Source organism: Sapajus apella, unplaced genomic scaffold (assembly GCF_009761245.1).
Source record: "Sapajus apella isolate SASKATOON/1434 unplaced genomic scaffold, GSC_monkey_1.0 scaffold32, whole genome shotgun sequence".
NCBI lineage: Eukaryota > Metazoa > Chordata > Mammalia > Primates > Cebidae > Sapajus > Sapajus apella.
In genome coordinates this window covers 24282614-24299899 of record NW_022436972.1, presented here as the reverse complement: position 1 = coordinate 24299899, position 17286 = coordinate 24282614, and the positions used below count along the sequence as shown (strand labels likewise).

Genomic DNA, 17286 nt, shown 5'->3' with positions numbered 1-17286 from the left:
AAAAAAAAAAAAAAAAAAAAAGAAACAGTCTAGGGCCAGGTACAGTGGCCCATGCCTGTAATCCCAGCACTTTGGGAGGCTGAGATTATGAAGTCAACAGTTCAAGACCAGCCTGGCCAATGTGGTGAAACCCTGTCACACTAAAAATACAAAAATTAGTCAGGCGTGGTAGTGTGTGCGTGTAGTCCCAGCTACTCAGGAGGCTGAGTCAGAAGAATCACTTGAACCTGGGAGGCAGAGGCTGCAGTGAGCCGAGATCACGCTACTGCACTCCAGCCTGGGCAACAGAGCAGGCTCCATCTCAAAAAAAAGAAGAGAAAAGAAACAGTCTATAAGACAATTAGTCTGGACACTCATAAAAGTGACTGTCATGAAAAGTTAAAAAAAAAAAAATGCAGTGGTAGGGGAGGTGGCTGTTGCAGACTCAAAGAGGCAAAGTAAAGTGTGGACTTTGGACCCTATGTGGGCAGCAGAGAGAGGGGACAATTATAAAAGATACTTTTGGGACAACTCAGAAAATTAAATTTGAGTTGGATATTAGATATTATGGGATTACTGATAATTTTCTTAGGCGTGATAATGGTACTGAAGTTGTATTAGAGAATGTCCTTATTCTTAGGAGACATATAATGAAGTATTTAGAGGAAAGCATTATGCTGCTTATAATTTACTTTCAAATGATTTAGAGGGGAGTAGAGAGAGTACTGTAAATATTTGGAGAGAAACATAAAGCAAGTGAGGCAAAACAGTAACAATTAGTGAACCTAAGTGAGGGCACATGAGTTTTACTTTTCTTTCAACTTTTTTGTAGGTTTGAAAATTTTCAAATTAAAAAGTTGGGAAATAAAGAAGAAAGTTTAAAAATAAAACCAAACAAAAAAAGGGAAAACAGATTGCTGGGCTCTATGCTACTGTCTCCTGCTAGCCTTCTGACTTCGGGGAAAGTTCTACTGTGTCTGGGCCTGGGGTCTATCTGTGGAATGAGGACAGTGGAGTAAATGGCCTCCGAGGTGACCCCAGTTCTAAAGTCTGTGGACATGATGAAGAGTTTGCAGGACAGGACCATACACCTCACCAGGTCCACCTTATCCCTCCAGACACTCACCTAGGTACCAATTTTTCTGAAAGAGGCTCAAAGAGCTTGTCTTGTGATGTTTTAAAGTGTCTTCCTTTGGTTGGAAAGATTTTATGACACTGGTTTCTTAAGACGTTCTATGGTCTAAGCTCTAATGGAACTGTAGTGAATGTGATGGGACTGAAGCTATTAAATGTTCTTCCCGTTAAGAATTTAATGGCATAGAAAATGACTTCAAGCCCTGAAAAATTTACTTTATCTTGGTGTCTTGCTACAATTTCACCTGGATTTTTCAGTCAGATGTCACTATGGTTGTCTTCTCAATATATCTGTGGTTGTGCTGATAAAGACTGAGGAAATTCTTTACACTATTGTGGCAACTGAACAGAGTACTTGAAAATGCTGTTTTGGGGATGATGCCCACAGAGGCGTGTGTGAAGTACGCTCTGTTCACACATTGCTCCCCAAACCTTCTATCAGAATGAGTAGTTTCCATCATCTCCCTCACTGGGCTACCCAGCAAGTGATCTACTCTTAGGAAGTGCTCAGGCAACGTTGGAAGTTTTGTGGAATTTACCTGACATCCAGCAGGTCATATGGCAACAGTTTGGTTTGTAACTGTCAATAAAAAAAAAATGAAACAACATCTTGTACAATGCTCATTTCCTTGATATTGTTCCTTTTTTGTGTGTGACAAGTTATTTCATTAATAGTTCTTCCATATTACAGGCTTTTATAAGTGAGAACTGAACAAATGGAGATCTCTCTATATGGTCGTCTGCGTGAAAAGCAATGAAATACTCAGTCTGTTGTGCAACAATCATATCACCTCCCTGGAAGCATTGAAATGGCTCCCTGAATACTAGTAGCTTTGCCATTTTCTTTCTTCTGTCTCATCCTTTGCCCAGTCCTGTGGAGGTAGCTGTGTCAACCAACTTGCTGGTTAATTCCTAATACATTTTCTTTCTAAAAACTTGAAAGAAGTAGTTTCACATGTCAGAGCAATTCTGCTCTCAAAAATGTAGAAATCCAATTTCTAACAGGAGATTTTATTCAAGATAACTATGAATCTGCCAATTTTAATAGTAGTATATTTGCTATGGTCTATATTGGGTTAAAATCTCCCCATAGCTCAAAGAGAGCTAAGGAACACTGAAATTCAAGATCCATAAAACAGGAGAATGGGTTGATCCAGGTATTAGCAACACTCAAAGGTTTTAAAACATTAGGTGGGATGTGGGTATTTATGCTGATACAATAGATATCTAACTATTCTTTAGTCATCAATGGTCCAAGTGATTTAAGAACTATATCTCATACTAGAAAGGACCTAAAATATTTTAAAATAAATATTTTCTATAAACCCATAAAGCATAAAAAACAAAAATCAAGGAAAACATATCTGAAGGGAGCAAGGGTGAAGAAAAGGAAAAAGCTGAAGACTGGTCTGCAAGCCATGAGACATAACAAAATTGTCATAGGTGATCTTTGATTTTGGATCTGAGCTTCCCAGCAACTAAAACCAAGATGGAATCTTAAGTAGTTCCACGGCTTTCACTAATCACAAATGGAAACGCATTTCAGTTCTTCAAGGGAAACAAAGCTACTCCCCACAGTGAAAGTCCATGTCTTATTTGTATTCGTATCCTGTACTTGTACAGAGTCTGGCAGCCCACAGCATTCATTAGCTGAAGCTGTCCTTCTTCTTCCACTTAATTCTAAAAGGAATTTCTCATGTAGAGCTTTACACAAGGGGCCCTGGGAAATTCAGGGGGGCAGTATTCTTAATATTAGGCCTAAAGTAAATGAAGTGATGAGTTTCATCAATCTATTTCTTGTTGTATACCTCATAACACAGAGACACAATTCAGGGAAGCAATCTTGGGGTGCATGTGGGATGTCAAACCTAACAGCAATCTAAGATCGCCAATTTCTGAAGGACATGTTTGATCCATAATAAAATCTAGTCTATCTACGGACTGCATGTCATTCACACATGTCAGCACATGTACCATTTCTCACGATTGAACTTCTGATAACAATTACATGGCATATGAATGAATTCAAGGTTGTTTGCTCTGGTAAAGGCCAGAAGTGCAGGTGTTCTCTGTGGCTGATTAAGAGAGGATTAATAGGCTCATATCAAGCAGTGACACAGCAGCACTGGAAATCCCTTCTCCAGCTCAGACTTCTGAAATGGAGGGTGTACAGCAAACTAAGAACAGCAAATTGGAAATACAGCTAATGCTCGACTTACGACCACGGTCGGGACCGCGGACCCGTCGTAATATGATTTGGTCGTAAGTTGAGTAGGCTATATGTACAGTTGAAATGGTGCATGCAGAGATGGTAGTGCTGCCGGAAGCTGGTCCGCACTGTCGTACGCCCAGCTGGGCAATGTTTGCGCTGCCAGACGCGGAGCAGTCGTGGCTAGCGATTGTGGTCATAAAGTCGAATGGCCGTAAGTTGCATAGGTGGTAAGTCGATCAATACCTGTAGTTGAAATGGAAGGCTGCTTTTCTTCTGGGATAATCATTATCATTGTCAGCTGGGGAGACACCAATGACTGTATAACCCTTGCCCACATGGAAAGGGAACATGATACTGAGGCTTTTAGGGTGGACTCAAACTTTGGAAGGCTGCTTGGCTAGTAATGGGGCAAGAGTGGGTGGGTATGGGGAACTGGGATAAGGACAGGAGGCCCTGAGGAGTCTGGGAACACACATTTGCTTCTAAGTAGCAAACTTTTTTCTAGCACCATCGCTGCAGCATTTCTTCTGTAGTAATCAGTCTTTTCAATTATGGCATTATTTTACAATTACTAGTGCCAGATAAAACAAAGGGTTCACTTTCTCTGAACTGATGAATGTGCTGGTGAGAGGATGAATATTTTCATTCACTCTGGATGGAGTCTGAATCCACCTGTCCACCATTGTGGTCAATGACACCTTTCATTATTTTTAATTCATGTCATTACCTTGAACTTCTCCTCATAGTTCTCAAAGGCTTCCATGACCATACATACAGCCTCCATTGAGCGCTCGAGCCGGCCATCCACCCCGTTGAAGCGGTACATGCTACCAGACACATCCACCACCAGGCGCAGACGCTTGGGTTTCTGTTGTGGGCTGCCAAGCTGAGGGAAGGAATAACAGAAAAGCCATTTGTGAACTGACAAACTTCCCCTGGTGGCTGTCTTGGGGATCTCACAGAAGCCCCAGTGTGCCAGCCCTGAGATGGGCAGACCAGCCATAGGCTCGGCCCTGCATAAGTCTGTCCTGGCAGGTAGCAAGGCACCTATGAGTTGTATTGCAGTAAACAGAATTTCAGACTTGTGCTGATGGTTGGGGCCGCATGGAAAAGATTTTCCTTTGGAATCTAGTCCTTTCGAAGCTCACTGTAGTAAAGCTGACTTACTGAAGTTGATGCCTTAAAAATAATGTGATGACTTAAAAATAATAATGGCATGTCATTTTCACTTCATGCTTTAGAGTCAGTAACCCTAGCAAGAGTTTGTATTACTTTGGAGGGAAGCCCACATCAATTTTACCTGGACCTGTTGGGTAGTGACCAAAAATTATTCTCCACATAGGCCACAAGTAATGTCAGATTCCTAAAACATAGTTATGTGATGGGGTCTGGCAAAGAACTTAAGGAAAGGATTTAAAAAATGTCTTTTGTGTTGAGTAAGCTGCACATTTTCTCTTCCTTCCATATTACTAAATTAATGCTTTTCTTTTCTTGGCAGTTTGAAAGCATAAAAGTGGCATCAAATTGCTATCTAGAAACAATTGTTAATTAAAATCACAAAATTAAGTTTGATTTTAGACCCATGACTACCAATTTGCAGATTTTTAAAAAAACTTTGTTAGTTTTGCTGACAAGAAAAAGGAAGAAGACTGCATGCAGCAGCTCATGCCTGTAATCCCAGTGCTTTGGGAGGCCAAGGTGGGAGAATTGCTTGAGGCCAGGAGTTCAGTACCAGCCTGGGCAGCACGGCAAGAACCCATCTCTACAAAGAATACACAAGTCAGCTGGGATGGTGCTGTGTGCCTATAGTACCAGCTATTGGGGAGGCTAAGCTGAGAGGATCACTTGAGCCAGTAGTTTGAGGCTGTAGTGGGCTATGATTGTAGCACTGCACTAAAGCCTGGGCAACAGAGCAAGACCCTGTCTCTAGAAAGAAAAAAGGAAGAAGAAAAATTCCAGATTATTCTGTTATTAAATATTTGCTGACATGTATAAAAAATAATGATCAAAGTTAGTAATTTCAAGAAAACACAGTGGGTATTGAGAGTGTACTGGTTTGAGGCAAATTCAACATATTTCTTAAAAACTGTTGAGTCTGACCAAATTAAGAACACTTATACATATGCTCCATGACTACTCACAATTTCAGATGTATCCAAACACATTTGTTGACCACAATGATTCAGTAAAGAAAGCAGTTGTTGACTCATACCAATGACTCAGAAATAAGAACTCCCCAAATCACCACCAGATCCTCTCTAAATAAACGTTGAAAAAGAATGACTCTCCCTTCCCCCTACCAGTCCCTGCACCCCCAGCTTTTGGTGGCTACTCAGCAATTCTGGTTATTTGGGAATTCAGGAGATCACAGAGCTCACCAAGAGACTCATTATTTCATCCTGTCCCCATTTTGTTTTGCTATTACATTGCAAATATTTTAAATTTATGGCTGTCTAATATTACTATAATTATAATTATAGCTATTTAAGGGAGACTTCCTTGTTTTCTGTATTTTTTTCAGTTATATGATGGACACAGATCTTTAAAGCAACAGAACAGTAGAGAATCACCAAGATTCTTTTGTTGCTTTCACTTGAAGATTTCTCTAGGCTTCACAGACACACCAGGTGTCTTCACTTTCCCAAGGGCACCTGTTCTCGGTCCTGAGAGTTGATCTCTATGGGCTGTATTGGAGCTCAGAAATCAATACCCAGTAAATAGGGTGCTTGGGCATGCTGAACTGAAGAAGCAGCATTAAGGTCTCTCTGACCTTCCTTCCTCTCACCACAAAACACCAGATAAGTTGTTTTCTGAAGTTTCTTTAACTGCCTAAAGTTCAGAGCGCCAAAGAAGAAAAGGATTACTCTGGGCCCTTTCTTGAGTTTTCATCAACTGAACTCATATCACAGGAAGAAAGGCTGTCAACACACCTGGATAGACTTCTGTCACAAACCATTGCTCTATGGGCCCAACAGACCCTGCCCCAGGCCACTGTGTGTTCTTCAAGCCCACTGAATTGCCCTACAACCATTTACCACCTAAAACCACCTCCACTTCTCCATATCCTTTTCCCTTCAGAAGGGTACATAAGCATCTGGACCTCACTGTGTGGAGGGTGACTCACCCTTGGTTTCACCCCAGTGCACATTAATACATTTGTATGCCTCTTTTCCTATTAATGTGCCTTTTGTGTGGTGATTTTCAGAGAACCTTCAGAGGGCGAAGGGGAAGATTTCCCTTGCCCCCTATGACCACATCAGCCGCCCTCTTGGATGCTGGTTTCCAGGGGGTTTTGCCCATAAGAGGCATTGACAGAGGTCAGGGTTGAGTGTCGGGTATTTGTTCCCTTGGCCCACTCTCTGCCATTGCCCATGGCCTGGCTCCCCTTCTACTGAAGGCCACTGCTCCATCAATTGCCTTCTCTAGGTTCCAGGAATTGCTCTCTCATTCTGCCTGGGTGAGTTAGATTCCTGCTGTTGCTATCCCTGGGTTACTGCACTTTTTGCTTTTTGATTTTCCTAAGCCCCACTCTTATTTTGTAAATAGTGGTTTGTATTGACTATTTTTTAAGTTACCTAATTTGAACATGCCTTATGTTTCTTGCTGGAATCTTGAGTTGAATAATAGTATAGTACTTACGGGGTCTTTCTTCTTCTTTTTTTTTTCTTTAACACAATGCTTTCCTTGGTTGTCATATTCAGGATACGTGATATTTTGACACAACTCAAGAATCAAATTTCTGTAAAGAAGGCCAGACTATGCAGAGCTAAGGCTAGCAGTTTACCATGACTTACTTGTGGCTCCAGCTCACCCCGACGTTTGTAGATGGCTTTTTCTCCAGTCAGCCCATCGATGATCTTGGCATCATCTAGTTCCCCAGTAGCTTGATGTCTTAGCCACTGTCTTTCTTTACCTTTAGCCTACAAAAGACACACATAAACATACAAAGCCTTATTTTAATTACTTCTGCAGGGTCCCTAACACACTTTGTGCATGAATAACAGGAAACACACCTGGGATCTTTTCAGTAAGTGATGATTCTGCATGAACACAGTCGCATAAACGAACTGGTTTCTGCTCTGCTGACAAAGAAATGCCCTTTGTGTGAAATTTGTCTGTTTTAATTGTTTTAACATATGGAACAATAAAATGAATGAAAGATGGTATGCAAATGAGTCCCTGGAGAGATGTTCAATATCTGGAAATATCATGGGGATGCATTTCTTATGGGTTTTCAGTCACAGTGCTTCTCAAAAATTTATTAGTTAGCAAAATAATTGGCTTGAACTTGTTAACATTGTCTGCAAGCCCAGAGAAAATGTGACCTTTAGAATTCTACCTTTTGGAAGAGTTTGTTACTCAAGTTCTCTGTGACTTAGTGTGCAAATGGAAACAGCAGAAAACCATATTATGTGAACATTTTGTACCCCACATGTCTTCCTGATTATCTATTTTCAGAAATCTTTTGGATTACTTTTCTAAAAGTTTTTCCACATAATATTTTGCTACAATAACTTATAATTATGCCAGAAAGGCTAATTTTATGGTAGATAAAATGATAAAGAATTATAGTATCCTAATCAAGGCATATGTTTATTACAGCCAATGACTATATTTACATTAATGAGTAGGAAGACTAGCTAAGATGTTTTTGTGCATGCAAAATAGAGTAGTAGTTAAGATTATGTGTTCCAGAGTCAGCCTGGTTCTAATTGCTCTTTCACCACTGTCCAATATCTGTTCTGAGGCAAACTACTTAACCCGTCTGCATCTCTGTTTCTTCATCTCTAAAATGAAGATAACACTAGTCTCTACTTTAGTAAATTATTGCAAAGATTAATAAAATCTTACTTGGAATCAGCTAAGAAAGAGCCTGGTGAGCTATGTGAGCTGATGCTATTATTTATTACAGTGAATGAAATGCATATGGATAACTAAGTCCACTTTAAGTTAAGCATGTTTCCATCAGTGTTTCATGGGAGGTGACTATGTGATAGCACTGTCATTGGAAATACAAAGCCACTAAACCTCAGGCAGCTGGTGTCTGTCTTAGGGCCAGGTCCACCATTACACAAAGAAACTCCACATGATATAACTCTGGGTATTACAGAATGCATTGTTTTCTTGTTCCTGATAACCTTGCTGGAAACAGGAACAAAATTACCATTTTTTAATATTGATATATTAATGTAAACATCACCAGAATATAGATTATTAATTTTCGTGGGCAGTTAATTCTAAGACTGGCAGTTATGCAACCGTTGGGAGAATGTTCTTTCCAGATTATGTTTTTGGCAAGAATCCCATGATCTCTCAGGAAAATGGGGCACACTGGAGCATAGCTATCATATAAAACTTGATTAGATACACAGCTACGGGTAGCAAGAGGAAGAAATGTGCACAGTCTTCTAGAATCCTTTCCTATTGGTCTAGTATGAATCAGACGGACAACCCTGACCACACAGCACAGTCCTTTTCAGGCTCCCTCCCTGCCCCAGTGATTGGGACTTAGCTCTTATCTCTGCTTTCCTAGCATTTCTGGTCTCTGGTGTGGATAATCCTTAGGCTTCCGGATAATTTATCCTGGGAAATGCTATTGTGGGTGACCGTTTATGTACCTTTAATCCTCACATTCTACAGCTCTTGGAGGTACCAAGCTGCAGAGCACTGGATTCTAGTGGCTTTCAAAGATGAGGACAGACTCTTACAGAATAGTCTAGACTGGGAAAACCAGCACTGAAAGAAGTAAAAGAGAACATGGTAGCAGTGGTTAGCAGCCATTAAAGTGGGATGGAACTTGGATTCTTGAGCCAGATTTGAGAGAAATGCAGGATTAGAACTGGAATGAAGTTATATGACGTATTACTTATCGGCCATGCCACTGTCATCATTAAGCATTGATTTTCCAAGTTTTCATAAATACATTGACAAGGCAATGACCCTGAAGACTCCTTACCCAATCCCATTAGCTGCTACATGGCTTTATTAACCAGTGATGTCTTTACCATGTAAAGGGCCACTGCAATGGCTACAGATTGTCATTTTTATAATTTTTGGTTGTTTTTTTTGAGACAAGGTCTGACTCTGACACCCAGGCTGGAGTGCAGTGGTACAATCATAGCTCACTTCATCCTTTAACTCCTGGGCTCTAGTGATTTTACCACCTCAGCCTCCTGAGTAGCTGGGACTACAGGCATGTACCACCACACCTGGATTTTTATTTTTAAATTTTTGTCAAGTTGAGGTCTTGCTGTATCGCCCAGGTTGGTCTCAAACTCCTGGCCCCAGGCAACCCTCCCACCTCAGCCTCCCAAAGTGCTGGGATTATGAATGTGAGCTAATTTGTGTGATTTCTAATGCAGGTCACAAATGCAGCAAAAATAAATTTAAACCCCACCAACTTACCATAGAGAAAATAGAAAATGCTCCAATTCTAACTAATAATTCCACTGTCCTCTTTATTTTGGTGTTTCTAAAACCAGAATATATCTTATAGTTGATGGCAAAAAAACAAAACAAAACAAAAACTTGCCAAGATGACAGGTAGAGGGACTAATTGTGACCTGGTTGCTGTAGCTGGAGGACACAACTTCAGCTGAAGTTGGCAGAGCATAGCAGGCATCAGCTCACGGAATCATTTCCATTGATAGCTCAGGTTTGTTTTAAACTTCAGTTAAAATTTCTAATTATTATTTTAAACGATCCAAAAACATTACAGTACATAGAACATTAGAATAATGAGCAAAGAAATGGAGCATTAGGATGCAAATACACTGTAAGTGAAGCGCAAGATTCTTTGCTGCAGAAATGACCACACTTTCAGTAAGATTGACAAAGGCAAGATTCCTCCAAGGGGAGGAATTTGGATTTAAATTTGTTAGGAAGACAAATGCATAGAGGACTGCATGCCCCAGTCCATGCAGTCAGGGAGGGAGAAATCTCTAAATTTCATGAAATAGATGACAGAATGTTTAAAACTAGAAGTTGGGAAGACTGATTCAAGTACCATGAAGGACTATTAGTCAGGTCCTGTCAAAAAATTCAAGGAAAGCTGTTAAATTTTCTGTGATATGCAATGTAATTAAGTAAAACATGTAACTCTTAGTTTATGTTCACCATTATGTAAGAATCCAGGGATTTTAGGTCTTAATTTTCTTGTGCTGATGTTGCTTCTTTTCCTGTAGTAATTATCTCCTGTACTCTCTAGCTTGAAGATCGTTTCCATTGCACATGCCAATAAAAGAAAAGGACTTGGTAAAATTTGCAGTGTGAATGAGGGAAAGAGACACACCTTTTCCAATAAATGTGCTACCTTTTTCTTTTTTTGGGGGGTTAGCTTTTCAAGTTTAAGTACTTGTAATAAAGTACAAATCTTAAGAATGTACTTTTACAAAGTGAACACACAATCTTAATCATCCATACCACCTAAGCCTCCCAGTGTCCCATTCTGGACGTTACTTTCTTGCTGCCAAAGGTAACCCCTATACTGACCTCTATTACTATAGATTAAGTTTGCCTGTTTCTGAACTTTATAAATATGGATCATACAATATGTACTTTTTTGTTTCTGGCTTGTGTGGCTCAACATTGTCTCTGTGAGTTACCCATGTTGTGTGTAGCAGGACTTTTATTCTCTTTCGTGCTGCAACCGTATTCCATTGTGTGACTTTGTCACCATTTACCCATTCTATAATTCTGTTGATTTCAGTGTGGGGCTATAATGAATAATGCCACCATAACAGAACATGTCTTTTGGAGCAGTTATGTGCATATTTCATTCGGTGGAAAGGCTGGGTCACAGAGTATGCATATGTCCAGCTTTAGTGTATACTGATAAACAGTTTTCCAAAGTGGTTTTCCCAATTTACATTCCTGTGAGCAGACTATGAGGGTTTCATTTGCTTCTATCCTAACCAACACTTGATATTGACAGATTAAAAAAATTTTTTAGCCATTCTTTGAGTGCCTAGTATACTCCATTTTAATTTTTATTTGCAGATAAATAAATTAATTTTAGTACTACTGCTTGTCATTGATATTTTTAGGAACATGAACCAGTAGTTTTTGTTTTTGAGAGGTAAATCTATGTATCACCCTTTTGAGTCAAAACTATTAGGCACAAAGACACTTTTATAATAGTAGCGCTGTTCATTAGTTTTCAAGTACGTAACTTGCAGATAAATATGGGTTGAAATTTTTATTTTCTATCCTCTAGCCAGCCCACAAATACTTGGAAACTTAAAACAGGAAGAGGCCTGTCAGAATGCTCTTGGGGGAAATGGGCTGGAGGGGGAGCTCTTTAGAAAGTTACTGAAGGCTGAATAAAAATATTTACTGTTTGGACTGTGTACATAAGGTTTTTGTATTTTTTGAGACTTAGTGAAATACTTCTTGAAATAGTAAGTTCCTACTGCATTTAAATATATGCTTTTGTTTATAATAAAAGGCCAAACATGTTCTTTGTTATATATTCCTATTGCATGAAGTAAAGTATCCCTGTAAATTTGTCCATCTGTTTTGTATTATACATAAATTCACACTAATGAGAGTTCATTATATATAAAGTGAGGTTGTATTAGTAAAAAGTCTATATTACAGATGTTCTGAAAAAGAAATATAATTTTATTATTTTCACATAAAGAATACTTAGACTGACTGAAATACTCAGAGAATGATGTATTCTAGTTAATTCATTTTCCAGGAAATACTTGGTTAACCAGAAAGTATGTACACATACCCAGACATACATATATATCTGTAGCACTAAAGACATTAAAATAAATAAACTTGACAAAAACCAATCATCTTGTGGTTTGTGACACTTTGTCTTGTGATTTCAGCACTGAAATCATCCTGATTAATCTTATGTCTTTACTTATTTGGATTATGATTAATCAAGACTTTTTTTTTTAACCTACAAACTCTATAATCAAGCCAATTTTATATTATTCCTTCAGGATTTATTTAATGAATAGATTAGAAAGACATAAGTAGTAATTTTTATGGAGACTGTATACATTCTACAGAATAAAGCCTACAAAAGATCATCAAGAAATATTTGTTGGGTAAAGCAATAACTGTAAATGATGCTAGAGGATACCTGTGAACAGTGATTCTCTTATTAAATATTAGCTCCCATTATTTTAACATCTTTTCATGCTCAACTAACATATTTTTATGCTATGAATCTGTATGACTCAAACAAATAATTACTGGGTTAAGAGAAACTTTTATATAAAATTTAAAAGATAATAAATTATTAATCAGTGGAAATAACACAAAATTTTATTTTGTGGTTCTCAGCATATTAACATAGTCATTAAAAGTATTTTACTAAATAACTGTGTAGGTTCCTAGGTGCTCTAAACAGCGAAAGAAAAGAGGAGCTATGTACCTTATTCCAAGGGCGTGCTGTTTCTTGAAGTACTATCTCATTGCAAGGGAAAATGGTGAATCATCTATACCAATTCTCATCAGAAGAGAATGAGATTCTTGGATGCTAATGTGGAACTAAATCATTATGTTGAATGACACTTACACTATCTACAGTCACTTTTAATGAACTAAAATTATTTCAGGTCTTTCCTTCAAGAATTAAATATTTTGTAATTTAAAGGAGCTGGGAACTGCTCATCTTGGTGTACAAACATAACAGGCATATTATACTTAACAAGTTTAAAACTAAACCCTGGATTCCACCCTAGAAAATCTGTTCCCTCTAAGTCCTCCCCCATCTCAGTGAAGAGAAGCAGATAACCCCACTCTTCCAGTTGTTCAGGCCCCACCCCAAGGAGTCATCTTTGACTCCCTTTCCCACACCCAATCCACAGGCAAATCCTCTCAACTTCTAGCAGTGTCTGACCATCTCTTTAAAAATCATGATTGAACTTACATTTCTCTAATGATTTTTAGGAATGAGGGTTTTTGATTTGCCTCTCCCAAAAGTAACATAAATTGTTGTACTTTTACTTTCTTCTATTCCTCCCCAATTTAACTAACCAAAACCAACAGAACTAACCAGAAATCTTCTTGATTTCTAATTTTAAAAATAATGTGAGAATTTAGACCCTGTTTATTATTATTAAATTCACATTTTTTAATATTGTATACCTTTAAAAAAAGACTCTTGATATTTGAGTTTTAAAAAAATACACATACCACAATTATTTAGATCTGATTTTTTGAACTGCTTCTAATGCTCATTGCTGGTCCTTTTATGTCACAAGGTTCCCATTCTTAAGGAATTTTGATTCCTCTCTTAATTGACTACAGTATCTATACAAATACATATATTTATTTCAAAGTTATTTTTTGAAAGGGTACTTAAAAGACATTTTAAGCCTCTGAATATCTGCACATATCTGTGCCTTTGTACTTTGGCTGTGCACAGAATTCTTGGGTCAGAAGAATTGTCTCTTCAAAATACTGTAGATGTTGTTCCACTATCCTGTGGCATTCAATGTCTTAGGGACAACTAATGTAAGATTAGTTTTTTTTCTCTGAAAACAGCTTGTTTTTTGTGTGTTTCTCTGCTTTCAGGATATTTTCTTTATTTTTGAAATGTTAAAATTCCATGAAGCGGTGGTGAGAAGCTTCTCTCTTTGTTAATTTTGCATGGTACTCAGTAAAGCCCTTTTGATCTGCAGACTCAGGCCTTTCTTCAGCTCGGTGTGGTTTTGTTATTACTTTGGTTACTGTTTATGAATATTTTTCAGTGGCCTCTTTTATGGGAATATCATTTGTTCATTCAGCATATGTTTGCTAAGCACTTACCATGTTTCATGTACTGTTTTATTTATTGGGATGGCTCAGGGATCTGTATGTCAGCTCTCTACTTCATTTTTACTAATTAGCTTTCTTATGGTTTTTTACCTCTTTATTTTCTCTGGAATAACTTTTCAAGTTTTTTGTTCACATTAGTACTTGGACTTCAGACTGGATGGAGTCTGTTCTTTCTACTTTTCATGTAGATTTGTGTTTTGGCAGTGCACTTTTAGTTTTCTTACCTTTCTTTATTGCATTCAATTCCCGTATTATTTCTGCTTGCTTCTTAACCAGATACTTTTCAATTTATGTCTCATTTCACATACTTCAAATTTCTTTCAATGGTGAGAACACAAAGCAGATGTTTTCTAAAAATTTTGTTTTCTGAAGGATATTCTATCCCAGCAGCATCTTCTATATCTTAAATGCTTGTTACTCCACCTCAATACACAACCTTTTCATACATTCCATGTTATTTTATATTTTCTGTGTCCTTATTCTCGAATGATATGACATAAAACTGTTCAGGAACAGATTGGACAGGCCCTTTTTGGTTGCATTCACATTCCACTCAGTTTCTACTAGAATTCTCCTTGAGAGATTTTAAACTGGTGTTAGTCGTTAAACTAAATCTGCAATACCAGCTCAAGGATTCAGCAGGGAAAGAACTGAAACTGTGGACAGTCCCAGCATGAGAACTTCATCACCACATCATTTCTTATTTTGTTTGGAAAAGCCATTGCAATGGGGCCAACTCTGGGCATTTGGCTCCTTTGTGATTTAGTCTTCAAGCCAAGTATAAGTTGGGGATGGTCTGGCCTTTTTCCCAGGGCTATTCCCTTTTCAGCTTCCTGCTTGTTGCCACTGCATGAAACCCAGACCTCCCCCAACCCCCGACATGGCTCCCCAGCGCTGCTGCTTTCAAATGCTGTTGCATGGCAGTGACAAAATGGAGGTCAAGTGATCTGCTTCTCAGCAGCTCTAGGGCTCTTTCTTCTTTTCCCTGCCCTTCTAATCAAGGGATGTTAGTGATATGCTGTTAGCTCTCATGCACTTACTCGCAAATAATGCTATTTCTCAGGAAGGTTTTCAAGTTGTCTTAGGGAGGGATCCCACCAAACGATATTCAGCAAAAATTCTTCAAAGCTTCTTGCATGTCACTAGCACTTTTCATTAATTTCTCCTGTCATGTGGGTTTTTCAATGTGTATAGCTTTTTACTACTTAAATAATTTTAATGGTCACCTGGCAAAGACTGAGTGAGAGATGCCCATACTCATGCGGCCCAGAGCTCAGGACTATATTTCTAGGCTGCACCTGGATAAGTCTGTCCTCTCATGGCCACTGACATCATATCTTGAGTGATGAGCCATTCATGATGGGCTAAGAAAGAGTAGCCGGCACTTTGCTGCTCTCCTGTGACATGCAGAGGTTCCTTGACACAGCTGTTCTCACCCTTCCCCTCTCTTTGCCCTACACTCTTGCTTTAGTTGACACATTTTTCTCTTGGCTTGGGCTGTCCCTCTATACAGATGACCACAAAAATACATATATAGATATCCATACACACATGAAATCCTATCAAGTCCTCACCTTGCTCCTGAACTCCACATGCAGGTTTTAAAAAACTTTAAACATGCTTGATATCTTTACGTAGGTGTCCTAATAGTGAGAAAACATATTAACATCCAAAGCAAACATTTGCTTTCTTCACAAGTGTCTTGTCTTCCTGTGTCCCCTATTACTGTCCTCCAGGGCTTGACAACCTCCACATTCAGCATCACTTGTCTTTTTGTCCTATGTCCAAACTGCTTATTGAATTTGTCTCATTCTTTCCATTTTCATTTTGATTACCCTGGTTCAGGTTCCTGTCACTTCTCATCTGAATAACTGATACTGTTTTATGATTTAGTCTCCTAGCTTCCACCTCTCTGGTGTCTGAAACTTTCTTCTCCATGGCTATAACACTTCCTAGAGAAGCCATAACCAGCTCTCAGCTCATGCCTGAGACCACACAGTGTCATGCATCTGTCTGTGCTGTGGCCTCTTGTTTCCACCCTTCTCTATCTGGTTAATACTTGTGTGTCTCTCAAGACTTGGGTCATGTACCTTACCTTCAAAATCTATCCTTGAAACCCTTTCTTCTGGGCTCCACTACATTCTAAGCTTCCCTCTATACAGGGACTTATCATGTGAAATGGAATGATCTCTATAGGTGTCTGTCTTCTCTGCCCCTCAAGCGCAGAATTTTCTTGGTACAGGGACACTATGTTATCAATCTCTGTGCCCTCAGTGCCATACAATATACGTGTCACAATCAGTGTTAAAGCACTATTTATCTGAACAAAAGCTTATTTTGAAACACCACAGGGGAAAAAAGGAACATAATTGTTGGTTCATGGAGATATCATGCTGGCCACAGCAATCAGAGAAAGGTTAATTTAGTTTAGCTTGAAAATGAAATTATGATTGTAGATCAGAAAAACATTGGAGAGAAGATACAATTAAAGTGTTTTTTTTTTTTTTGTAAGAATGTATGTTTTCTTTTGTTAGGGCATGCATGCTGCAATAGGAGACTGAGATTCTGAACCAAGTATAATGGAAGTTCTTGTGGACTGATGAGAAAATTAATGCTATCGATTCAGAAAAAAGAAAAGGTCCAATAACTCAAAGAAGCCAAGGAAAGTCACTGGTGATAGCTATCTTAATTGAGAAGAAAGACATGTATTGCAACATAGGCACATGTTAAAGCAGACATTAACATAGGTGGCAACAGCATTTCCTGCTCCTCAAATCCCACCTGGAATCAATGAGTGGGCCTAAGGCTGTGCTTTGGAAAGTCATGTCAAGTGATGATTTTCTAGTTCCTGGCCAAGCTTTGTGCTGTTCACCAAGGAAACACCCATGGTTATTTGGATTACATAGCAACCTCAAAACAGCTGGAAGATATTAGTCAATAGGAACCACACAGGACTGGCAGAAGATGGCAAAAATGGGACCAAATCAAAGGCTTCTTGCTTTGTTTTCAATCTAAAGTTCCATATTCTACACAAGGCCATGTCCCTGCTTGGTCAGTAGCTATGATTTTAACTAGCCCTAGCTTTCTAAATTGAGGACTAGAAGGCCCATCTGAGAATAACTCCCCTACGGATTAAAAATAAAGATTCAGGGAAGGGTACAGTGGCTCACGCCTGTAAT

General features: G+C 38.7%; 1 protein-coding gene across 4 annotated transcripts in view; it reads right to left on the bottom strand.

Moving 5' to 3' along the window:
* The window catches only part of VWA8 (von Willebrand factor A domain containing 8), a 389600-nt gene that overhangs the window by 14110 nt on the left and 358204 nt on the right, over window positions 1-17286 (bottom strand). For all 4 annotated transcript variants that reach the window (XM_032294792.1, XM_032294790.1, XM_032294793.1 and 1 more), the window contains 2 exons: window positions 7120-7245; window positions 4053-4211 (listed from right to left, as the gene is read on the bottom strand). In XM_032294792.1, coding sequence (XP_032150683.1) covers window positions 4053-4211; window positions 7120-7245 — 285 coding nt within the window. The remainder of the gene's footprint in view (window positions 1-4052; window positions 4212-7119; window positions 7246-17286) is intronic.